Source organism: Pelophylax lessonae (genome assembly GCF_965119305.1).
Source record: "Pelophylax lessonae genome assembly, chromosome: 5".
Classification (NCBI taxonomy): Eukaryota; Metazoa; Chordata; class Amphibia; order Anura; family Ranidae; genus Pelophylax; species Pelophylax lessonae.
Window position 1 is genome coordinate 459,712,069 of NC_138772.1, and position 12,616 is coordinate 459,724,684.

At 43.5% G+C, this 12,616-nt stretch overlaps 1 protein-coding gene across 1 annotated transcript in view; it reads right to left on the minus strand.

The window, feature by feature from the left end:
• PAG1 (phosphoprotein membrane anchor with glycosphingolipid microdomains 1) overlaps positions 1 to 12,616 on the minus strand; it is a 132,271-nt gene that overhangs the window by 16,768 nt on the left and 102,887 nt on the right. Inside the window, exons 3-4 of the mRNA XM_082258005.1 lie at positions 8,612 to 8,663; positions 3,676 to 3,772 (exon numbers count right to left, since the gene is read on the minus strand). Of these exons, the coding sequence (XP_082114131.1) occupies positions 3,676 to 3,772; positions 8,612 to 8,663 (149 nt within the window). The remainder of the gene's footprint in view (positions 1 to 3,675; positions 3,773 to 8,611; positions 8,664 to 12,616) is intronic.

Here is a 12,616-nt window from a genome sequence, read left to right on the forward strand (position 1 = left end):
CTGCTCCATATAGAACATTTTAGCCCTTTATGGCACCTTTAAATCCTGTGAAAGATGTCTGTCCCCACTCCTTGTGGAGAAGTATTGTTGCTCTGCCATGCTTGTTCAGGGATTCACTATGGGTGATCTACAAAATGGACCAGTGTGATAAATGAATCAAAAGAAGAAAGTAAAAATCCGGCACCAGGACATCTTGGCGTTAAAAACTGATATCTTTATTTAATCCATCAAACCATAGAAAGGAATCATTTCCTAAAAATGTATGATAAATGACTCAGTCTGAGTAGTATTAGCTTATAATCAAGTTTTGAGAAAAAAGATTGGTGCTAAATCTGGCTATAGATGGATCGAATCTCATCCGATTCAACAGGGACCGGCCCGAGATTCGATCCACCTATGGGCTGGCTGATTGTACTCAAGTCGAACCATCGATTGACTTGGATGCAACCAGCATGCGATTACTGCCAGCGGTTATAGCCACTAACAGTAACAACTGTGTTCCCCCAGCAGGGACAGCACCCAGCCCCCCCTCACCACTGGGAGAACACAATGGCTCCGCAGGATGGATTCCCCCATCAACACTAAATGTGCTGATGGGGGAATTGAGTGATTTTCTTTTCTGCAACCTGTAGCAGCAGAAAAGAAGTGTGCATAATCTATGGTCTGCTTAAATCAGCGATGGTAAAGGCAATATTCTAGAGGTGGGCAATAAATTCAGTAAAATCTCTTTCTGGACTGGGATGATGATGTGCTAAGTGATTAGGCACACAATGAATGGTTTACAAGCCGATAATTGATGGTCATTAATTCTGGAATTAAAAAGGAGAGAATATTGATGGCACATTTTTCTAATTTAGATTACTGGCACATTCTAATTTATACTACTACACAAAGGGACAAAATGACGTTCAGTCAAGGGGCCTATAAATGTCAGCTTTTTATGTCATTTTTCTAAAAGAATTTCAAGCTGCATTTTTTCTAAACTATTATTATTATTATTATTATACAGGATTTATACAGCGCCAACAGTTTGCGCAGCGCTTTACAGTGTGGGGGAAGACAATACAGTTACAGTACAATTCAATACAGGAGGAAACAGAGGGCCCTAAACTATGTAAAATCCATTTCCTTCATGATGCACACTATAGATAGATAGACAGACAGAGGGGGAGAGAGAGAGAGCGACAGAGGGAGCACAAAGATGGCAGCCACTGTGATACGCTTGAAGCTAGCGGTCCCCAGCACACTTTGAAGCTAGCCAAAAAAAAAACAAAAACAAAGTTGGTTGCAGCTACGAAGGTATTCATTGCATACATTTACAAATATATGCGAAAGCCACATTACTGTGTGGCCCCCTAACTCTAAACTATGGGAACATAGAGAATCATGCAATGCACAAACAGAACACGTTCACCTAGAGGCAGCCCTTTCCTCAAAGTAGTTTTAAAGGCTAAAAGTTTTTTTTTTCTACTTTCATACAGTCTATGCATGAAAGTAACAAACCTGCTGTGTGCTGCTCCCCCTAATACTCACCAGAGCCCCCTCGAGATCCAGTGATGTGCATGGGATCCTTGGCTATTCCGGGTCTCTCTCTCTCCTCATTGGCTGAGACACAGCAGCGTTGGCTCCTGCTACTGTCAATCACAGCCAGTGAGTCAATGAGGAGAGAGCAGGGGATGGGGCCAAGCCGCAGCTCTATGTGTTTTATGGATGGATAGCCAGGGTTTGGGAGCAAGCATACACCAGGCTTGCAATTGGGGGCACTGGCTGAAAAGGAGGAGCCAGGAGTGCCGTACAGGACCCAAAAAGGAGGATTGGGACTGCTTTGTGCAAAACAGCAGAACAGGTTTGTTATTTTTAAATAAACGATCCTTTAGTGTCACTTTAAAGCAGGGCCGGGGGGCCGTATGCGGCCCTCAAAGTCATTTGATCCGGCCCCCCGTGCAGCTGAGTCTGTCTGTCAGAATTGAGCTGATGCTTTCTGTATAGTTTCGGCTCCGTCTGAGTGAGTCACAGGCAGAGTGATATCAAATGCACTCCGCCTGTGATCAATACAGGAAACATTGCCTCTTCCTCCAGTGCGGCGCAGCTGCTAGCCAGCATTTCCCACCAGCAGCACACACACAGCTGTACCAGCCAGAGCCAGCAGTACCCACCAGCAGTACCAGCCAGCTGTACCCACCAGCAGTACCCCGCCAGACTGACCGACTACTGTGGCTACTGAGGAATATATTTGAATTAATGTTTTGCGCTCTGAGTTAATTGTAAAAATGGGATTCTTCCTGTTTGCTGCAGAGAGTTTTTGTTCTTACTTCCCATTTATTTCCTTATGCAAGCAGAGGTGGTCTCTTGGGAGGAGTGGGTATTCCTAGGAACACTGCATTTGCATGCAGACCTGCTCTAGGGAATGCCTCCATTATTGAAAGAACTGAAATCCAATTAATGAAAAGGGCAGGTAAGTGGCAGTTCGTAGGAGGAGGAAAGGGCTAGATGATGCTGGACATCCCCCAGCCAGAAAATGACTGGCATGCAGACTGCAGCTGTGCAAGACTGTAGGGAAGGGTGGAGTTAAACCCAAAAGCAAGCATTATATTACAGCCCACCAATTCATAGATGTGATGGCTGCATTAATTTTCTCTCATTTTCATCTGGTGATCTGGCCAGTAAGTCTGTTTTTCAACAGAACAAGCTGTCCTGCAGATGCAGCAGTTAGAGGGTAGAGATAAACCATGTAACACTGACAGGGATGCTTACAATGATCACATTTTATTATGTAAAACCTTTATCCCAAAAGGGAAAATCTACTTTAGGGGTTTAAAAGTTTTAACTGGAACTTGTCTTCAATTTATTGCTGTATTTAAATCTGAGTGGGGACACTCTAATACATGGAGTGTGTTACTGGCCAGATCACCAGGTGAAAACAGAGGGGAAACGCCAAAGAAAAACGAATACAGCCACCACATCTCATGATTAGTAAGCTGCAATGTCCTGAATGTTTTGTTTTGGGTTTATTACCCCCTTAAGACTTTTATATTATTCCGGTTGCATATATATTCTTCAGTATTGCTTAAAGCGGTATTAAACCCAAAAACAAACATCTATTAAATTGCAGCGCATTGATTTTTACATGTGGTGGCCGCATTTGTTTTCTTTCTTCTATTTTCATCTGGTGATCCAGCCAGCAAGCACAAGCTCTCCAGCAGCATGCATCAGTTTACATGGAAGAGAAACCCCAAAATAACTCTGGCAGGTGTGCTTACAATGATCAGTGTTTAATTATTTATATAAAACCTTTTTCCCAAAAGAAAAAGAAAAACGGTTTGCTTTAACTGATTAGAACGTGTGAGCTGGACTTTGGCTTCAATTTGTTAGTGTATTTAAATCTGCTAAAATATTTAGTACTCCCCTCCCTGCAGACTGAGGATGCTGCCGTCTGCTGTGCCCCCTGTGCTCCTTCATGCAGAGTGGGGGCACTAGTACAGGGGGTGTGTTACTGGCCAGATCACCAGGTGAAAACAGAGGGGAAAACCCAAGAAAGGAAAACAGTCACCATATCTAAGAATTGGTAAGCTGTAATAGGTTAAGTTTCTGGTTTTGGGTTTAATATTGCTTTTTTCTTTAGTTGCACATTGTATAACCACACTAAAATAAAGTCACATTTTACTTGATACATACCGTCACCGGTGCTGATGGCGCCATTTCGGTAACTGCTGACCGGAGCTTCTGTCCCCAGGCTGGTTACAGAATGGCTGTGTGTCTCTTTGTCAGAAGGCTGATGTAAAAATATGTCGAATTATTATACAGGAATAACAGGTAAAAGTGCAATATCATTGTATCTAAACATGGTGTGCCAATATTGTACAAAATAATGAGGTCTCAGATGACAAGTTTACAGAATAAGCATCAATTTTATTTCCATACATTCATTATTCAAGCATTTTCCAGATAAGATACTAGTGGCAGATGTCTCTGAGTCGTCCGTATTCCTGTTTAGCCAATTCCTGCAATATCATGTACCTGTACGTCATTTGACTCCAAGTGGGTACCGGGCTGTTACCTGCAGCTGCAGCCATCACCCGGTATCACTTTTAGAGCAGACGGTCAGCTTTTCTGTAATAACAACCGATGCAGCTAAGCAGCCGCTCAGCTGTTATTAGAAGCACAGGGAGGGGACATCTCTCCCTCCTCCCGTTGCTCCGCCCAGGTCTCCCGTTCCACCGCCGCCTGGCCAGGGACCCGAAATAAGCCGGTGTTATGTCGATAAGTGACGCTCTGTAGGTATAGGAGGCTCGCAAAATGCGCATGAGACATACAATCTTCCGGTATGCGTCCCGTACCCTTGCTTTGCGACAGTGTTCTGTTGAAATTGAATGCTCTCAATAGCGCATGCGCAGCTACTAATGGCATTTACAGAAAAGCCGCTGCTTTGTGGATATAGGCAGGGTCGTCTTTAACACAGGGCAAAAGGGGCAGCTGCCCTGGGCTCAGTCATTGTTGTGGGGCCCAAGGCAGCTTCCCCTTAAGATTGCACTGCCTGCAAATAGTTGATAAGTGGATTCGGGAGGGCAAATGAAAATGTTTGCCCAGGGTCCAATCGATATTAAAAAGACAGCCCTGGATATAGGCCATGAGTGGCTTTTCTTTAAATGCGCATGCGCTATTTGAGAGAGTGTTTCATATCGACAGAACACATGTCACAAAGACAAGTGAGTGGAACGCGGAACAAATGTGGAACACATACTGGAAGATTGTAGATTTCACACGCATGCGCAGTGTGCGAGTGTCTCATACCTACAGAGCGTCATATTGACAGAACACCGGAATCAGCGACGTCATTTCCAGATTACGCAGCCAACGGCGCCAGTTTTAAAAAAACCCACAGTATTGGCATTTTGAATACTTTGGTCCCTCCATAAAGAGGACCTGTCACTGCCTATTACTGTCACAGTGGAGGTTTACATTCCTTGTGACAGAAATAAAAGTAATCAGGATTTTTTTTTTTCTTTTAAAAAGGAAAGTGTAAAAAAAAAAAAAATTGTTTAAAGTGCCCTATCCCTCCGTGCTCACGCACCAATAGAAAACACATACATAAGGTTGCGCTCACAAATGTAAACCGTGTTCAAATCACACATGTGAGGTATCACCGCAATCACTAGACTGTAACTCTAAAGAGGTAACTGTTAAAAATATTTAAAGCGTCGCCTATGATATTTTTAAGTACCACTGTTTGTCGCCACGAGTGTGCAGAATTTTAAAGCGTGACATGTTAGGCATCTATTTACTCAGCGAAACATCATCTTTTACATTATACAAAAAAATTGGGCTAACTTTACAGTTACGTTTTTTTTTTTAATTCATTGAAGTGTATTTTTTCCCAAAAAGTTGCATTTGAAAGACCGCTGCGCAAACGCATTGTGACATAAAATATTGCAACGACCGCCATTTTATTCTCTAGGATCACTACTAAAAAAATGTATATAATGTTTGGGGGTTTTAGTATTTTTTGCTTGAAAATTACCTGATTTAAACTTGTAAGCAACAAATGTCAGAAATAGGCCTGGTCTTGAAGTGGTAAGAATTCACTAGGGGGCACCGGACCTTCATGGGAATACAGTATATGGAGAACCCAGGCCTATCATACAAGTGGCTGGTAAAAATAGGCTGCTCTATCCATGCCGAGAGAGGGTGGAAATATTTATAAATAGAATATTGTAGATTGTTGATCTAGGGGGAACCCCATTGCCTTTAGGGATGAGGAAGGAACTTTTATCTTATTAGATAAAAATTTGATCAAAAGTATTGTAAGATTCTGAGGATGTACGATATGTTTTATTTTTTACATTTATTTTAGTCTTTTGATTGAACTTGATTGAAATATGTCTTTTTTTTCAACCTATGTAATCTTCTGCAGGTTCCCTGGATCAGCCATTGTCTCAAAACTGAATACTTCTTTACTGGAGTATATATGTGTATAGAATCGGGTTGATTTACTTAAACGGTAGAGTGCCAAATCTGGGGCAGCTCTGCATAGAAACCAATCAGCTTCTAACTTCAGCTTGATCAGCTTCAACTGCTGTGCTGTGATTAGGACGCCCGGGTATGCGACAGCATTGCGGCTCGGCCAGAGCCCACACACCTGGGAGAAAGACCAGGTGAAGCTTGAAGCTCCATCAGCGCGCCGCTGGAGGGATCCGTTTTACAGGTAAGTCAGGTATAATGTCTGTTATAATTTGTTAGTATGTTTGCATACTAGCATATTAGAACATTAACCTTCAGGATGCCATTATTTTTATTTTTTTAACAGTTTACTACCACATTAATAGCTCTACGCTCTTTGCTAAAAGTATATGAATTTTTTTATTTTGAGAGTGTTCAGATGCTTGTAAAAGTGTGATTCAGGAATTTTTGTGCATGAAGAACTCCTTTCCTCCACTTCTAGAAAGCCACTCCTCCTCCTCTAGAAAGCCTTTCCTCCTCCTCCTCCTCTTCTAGAAGCCTTTCCTCCTCCTCCTCCTCTTCTAGAAAGCCTTTCCTCCTCCTCCTCCTCCTCTTCTAGAAAGCCTTTCCTCCTCCTGCTCTTCTAGAAAGCCTTTCCTCCTCCTCCTCTTCTAGAAAGCCTTTCCTCCTCCTCCTCTTCTAGAAAGCCTTTCCTCCTCCTCTTCTAGAAAGCCTTTCCTCCTCCTCCTCCTCCTCTTCTAGAAAGCCTTTCCTCCTCCTCCTCCTCTTCTAGAAAGCCTTTCCTCCTCCTCCTCCTCTTCTAGAAAGCCTTTCCTCCTCCTCCTCCTCTTCCTCTTCTAGAAAGCCTTTCCTCCTCCTCCTCCTCCTCTTCCTCTTCTAGAAAGCCTTTCCTCCTCCTCCTCCTCCTCCTCCTCCTCCTCCTCCTCCTCCTCTTCTAGAAAGCCTTTCCTCCTCCTCCTCCTCTTCTAGAAAGCCTTTCCTCCTCCTCCTCTTCTAGAAAGCCTTTCCTCCTCCTCCTCTTCTAGAAAGCCTTTCCTCCTCCTCCTCCTCCTCCTCCTCTTCTAGAAAGCCTTTCCTCCTCCTCCTCCTCTTCTAGAAAGCCTTTCCTCCTCCTCCTCTTCTAGAAAGCCTTTCCTCCTCCTCCTCCTCCTCTAGAAAGCCTTTCCTCCTCCTCCTCCTCCTCTTCTAGAAAGCCTTTCCTCCTCCTCCTCCTCCTCTTCTAGAAAGCCTTTCCTCCTCCTCCTCCTCCTCTTCTAGAAAGCCTTTCCTCCTCCTCCTCCTCCTCTTCTAGAAAGCCTTTCCTCCTCCTCCTCCTCCTCTTCTAGAAAGCCTTTCCTCCTCCTCCTCCTCTTCTAGAAAGCCTTTCCTCCTCCTCCTCCTCCTCCTCTAGAAAGCCTTTCCTCCTCCTCCTCTTCTAGAAAGCCTTTCCTCCTCCTCTTCTAGAAAGCCTTTCCTCCTCCTCCTCCTCCTCTTCTAGAAAGCCTTTCCTCCTCCTCCTCCTCCTCCTCTTCTAGAAAGCCTTTCCTCCTCCTCCTCCTCTAGAAAGCCTTTCCTCCTCCTCCTCCTCTAGAAAGTCTTCCACCTCCTCCTTTAGAAGGCTTTGCCTCCTTCTCTAGAACTGCTCTCCCAGCTCAGGAAACAAACATCTAAAGCTATATAAAAGTGCAAAAATGTTTGCAAAATGCCTGGAAGAAAAAACACTTCAAAATCATCTGGAATATGCTCTACTCAGGAGTAAATGCATTCATTTTGTGAAGGGAAAAGTTAGCAACAGTCAAGTAATTATTATAACAGCAGCCTTAGGCCAGTTGAACACAGATGTAATAATTTACTGATGTTTATATTCAGGATCATGCTGACAGAAAGACCCTAAGTAAAATGTTCCATAACCACTTGCCAATCACACACTGTAGCTTTACTGTTACAATGCGGGCAAGCTGCGTAGAATTTAGTATACAGTATATACCCAATTCTGCTTTTCTGGGAAGGGGGCGCCGGCACACCGGCTGTGTTGTGATTAGTCACAGCATGAGCCGATCAGCAAGTGTTGGCCATTGGATGATGGCCAGCACCAGCTGATTGGCGAGGAGGAAGACGGGATGTAAACAATACAGAGCTCTGTCCTGTCAGCAGGAAGGTGCTCGTTTTTGTGGGAATAAAAACCAGCACATCCCTTAGTAAAAGAAGCTCACAACACATAAACACTGGCTAGGCACACAGTTAACCCTTTGATGTTTAACCTTCCCAGTGACAGTGTATATTTTTAGCACTGATCACTGTATTAGTGCCACGCATTCCCACGAAGTGTCAGGTAATGTTAGATTGACCGCCATACTATTGCAGTCCTACTAAAAGTCACTGATCGCCGCCATTACTAGTATGAAAAAATAAATTCTAGTATATAAACAATAGTTTTTAGATGCTATAACGTTTGTGCAAACCAATCAATATACGCCCATTGGAATTTTTTTTATCAAAAAGATGTAGCAGAATACATATTGGCCTAAACTGATAAAGACATTTTGATTTTTTAAATTTTCCTATTGGATATGTTTTATAGCAGAAAGTAAATAAATATTGTTTTTTTTTTAAATTGTGGGTCATTTTCAATAAAATAAAATAAGCAAAAGAGGGAGAAACAGATTATACTTACTGCATTCATCAAGTTTTCATGGTCTCCATTCTGATTCTTTGCTTTTTTACCTCTGCAGAATCAAAAGCAAAAAATAATTATTCACATAAAAATGTGGACAGCACATTGGCTTAGTACCTAAACACTTCTGGCTTGCAGCACTGGGATCCCTGTATCCGGGTCAGGACACTATGTGCCTTGAGTTGGCATGTTCTCCCTGGGCCCACATCCGTTATCCTTCACATACTCCAGTTTCCTCACACACTCCAAAGACATGCTGATAGGCTAATTGGCTCCTGTCCAATTGGTATTTGGGAATGTGTATTCATGAATGTGAAATCGGGACCCTAGATTGTAAGCTCTTTGAAGGTAGGGACTGATGTAAATGTGCAGTATGTAAATTGTTGGTGCTATATAAATGTCTGTAAAAATAAATATATATATATGCACACACACATACATATATATATAGCCTAGAAAAGGATACGGCTGGGTTTACATATGTCCGGCTGCGGTTTGCAGTCCTGGGTCTGTAGCGTTCCGGTTCACTGGTTCGGGTGTAATTAATTTGCAAATTACCTGAACCGGACCCAAAAATGCACAGGACCCTTTTTGAAATCGCACCGCAGCCACCCCGGACATGTGTGAACCAGGTCTTTTGACAGCCAGTCACATTCACATATCATGCAAATTGGGTGCGGTGTAAAACGCATTCGATCCGCATATATGTAAACCTAGCCTACAAGAAAAGGTATTATCGCCATCAAAGATATAAGGATAGTCCTTTACAGTGCTTTTTTTCTCATAGAATAGGTGCAGGAACTCCCCTTTTCAAAGTCACTTCGTATCTCCGCCCCCTACCCACCTCCGAGCACTAACCCTTGGTTCCACCCTTACCCACCTCCGAGCACTGACCCTTGTTTCCACCCTTACCCACCTCCGAGCACTGACCCTTGGTTCCACCCTTACCCACCTCCGAGCACTGACCCTTGGTTCCACCCTTACCCACCTCCGAGCACTGACCCTTGGTTCCACCCCCACCCACCTCTGAGCACCGTTCCTTGGTTCCACCCCCTACCCAACTCCCAGTACGGCCCCTTTTAGAGAGTATAGAGCCAAGTACCATTTTGTTGTGTTAAGTAATGTATATGGAATTTGGTCATGATAACAAGACAAGCAATAAAATAGATCCTAGCCAGCAGCAATAGATCCCACCCCAGCAGCAATAGACCCCCCCTCCCCGGCAAAAATAGACCCCCCCAGCAGCAATAGACTCCCCTGGCAACAAAAGACCCCCCAGCAACAACAACAAATCTCCCAGCAGCCAGCATCAATAGATTCCCCAGCAGCCAGCAACAGGAGACTCCTAAACAGTAAATCCCTTCTAGCAACAATTGACCCCACAGTAACAAAAAATCCTCCACCAGCAACAATTGATTGCCATGCAAAAATAGATCCCCTCCAGCAACAATAGATACTCCAGCAGCCAGCATCAGTGAACCCTCCCTTCACACCCCAGCACCCCTTGCCATTGTAAACATTCAGTGCTAGAGGTGCCGGAACTGCGTTCCCCCGCGTTCCCACTGAAAAAAAGCCCTGGTCCTTTATAATTGGAAGGTGACAAATGGAAGACAAGCTATGAGTATCAGATTTAAATACTAAGCCTCCAAAATATTGCATACAAATTTACCAATTTTATAGTATTCATTTATGTGACGCATATAAAAATAGGAATAATCCTTAACCTAACCTCATTATTTTATATAAAATAACAGCACTTATAAAATCGTTTCTTAAATTGTATCCAGGAATTGAAAGCAAGTTTGCAAATGTAACATTTTCTTTTGCTTTGCTGACCTCTGAAAGCTGAACTTGTGTCATCAATGGTCCTGGCAAATACAACGTTCCTGTTATTCCCAGATACAGCTGGATGCGTTCACCAGCAAGGCTCTCTTTATATCATTAATAAAGCATCCACAGCATCCCTTTTTTATGTGCATGGGATCAAGGCTATTCACAGTTTGCGGTCAAGGATGAGCAGGGAGCACACACATCTAAGAAGGAAGCCTTCTTTAATATGACACTGGAAAACAATTTCTGCCCGGTTTTTCTCTGTAACATGGCCTTCCTTGCAAAGGACTTATTTTCACTAATAGTTGGTTCATCTCAAACTATAATTTGGACAGACATTTAAATAGTAACTCTTTACATCAGATAACGGAAGTGCGAACAGCTGGCCATACAGGGGTTGACTTACTAAAACTGGAGTGTGCAAAATCTGATGCAGCTGCGCATGGCAGCCAATAAGCTTCCAGGTATTATTGTCAAAGCTTAATTGAAGCAGCTGATTGGCTACCATGCAGAGCTGTACCAGGTTTGGTACTCTCCAGTTTTAGTACATCAACCCCATAGTATCTGATCACGCTTTGTAAATTTGCAGACTTTTTTATTCCTCATGCACATCAGATGCTCTCACATTAACTTTTAAACCATGGTGCCGGTAAAGCACTATGAATTTCTTTTTATCTTGTGGAAGGAGTGAACTACTGTTTTCAAAGAGACAGGGCTGGTAAAAATTGGCAACAACAGTACTAACAACTAGAAAAGACAGTGAAGTGCCTAAAACCCTTTGCACACTAGATATTTAGCCTGTGTGTATCCAATTCCGATATTTTAGTGTGCTTGGGAGGCATGCTGCCTGGAGTCTGTTGAAGTCTAGGCAGGCTGAAACATGCTGCAGCTGGACACGGTTGAACCAAGTAGTATCAAGTGGTACTCCTTCTAGGATGTATGTCCAGAATGCAGTATTCCATTTCCACGCATAAGGACCTAAATGCAAGTGTAGAACCCTCTAGTGTACAAAGTTGGTATGGAAAAATTTGATTTTTTTTTTACTCACCGTAAAATCCAGTTCATTGACGGACGCAGTGCTCCATAAATTATAACTACAGGGTTATATCACCTTCTGCAGGAGTAGTACTAGGCAGATCAAAAAAACTTGGCTACGTCCATGGGCCATCCTCAGCTGGTATATACCCCCCTCTCTGCCATAGGTATTCAGTTTAGTAGCAAGCAGTATAAAAACTCCTTAGAAGGGTGGGGACTGTGTCTGTCTATGAACTCAGAGAAATGGATTTTACGATGCGTCCAAAACCAAAGGTAATATGAGGGGCGGGGAAAATAACCCAAGGCTAAACACAAGAGCCCTAACCCGTCACAGGAGCTTCTTCTGAAATAAAAATGTAAAGAAAAAACACCCCTCAAGAGGGAACAGCCCCTCCTAAACAGCAGCCTGCAAAACCTTGCGGCCAAAGGAAGCATCCGCAGATGCCAAAATATCAATTTTGTAACATTTGGTGAAAGTATGCACCAACCACCAAATGGCCACCTTGCAAACCTGAGATACTGACACTTGAGGATGGAAGGCCCAGGAAGTACTCAGCACCCAAGTAGAATGTGCAGTGAAAGGGAAAGGAGGAACCTGACCTTTAAAAGAATAGTTCTGAGTCACTGTCTGTCTGATTCATCTGGAGATGGCGGATGAAGAAGCGACCAGCCCTTTCCTTGGTCCTTGTGTAACCACAAAAAGCGAGTCTGACCTCCGAAAGGACTCTGTGGTTGCCAGATACACCCAAATCGCTCAAACCACATCAAAGACATGCAAAGGGACGTTTATGGCCACCAGAATGACTAGAAGATCCTCGTCCTTAATTCCTCACAGGAACCGCGGAAGAAGCTTGAGCCAAGGATAATACTGGCTTTACTGTACCCCTAGGGTGCCTGCAGTGTCTGCCAGAGGAACCCGTGACCTTGCCATGAACCTGGTGCATGTAGGACTTTGCAAACCGAACTGTCTTGAAGGTGGATACCACCAGACCCAGAATCTGTATGCAAGTCGGAAGAGAGAACGGTTTGTGTGACAGCAGCTGGTGAATCATGGCCTGTGGTTCCCAACGTTTTTCCAGGACCACCCTGGTCAACATTGAATCCAGAGTCAGACCCAGGTGATTCAATTTCCCAGACAGG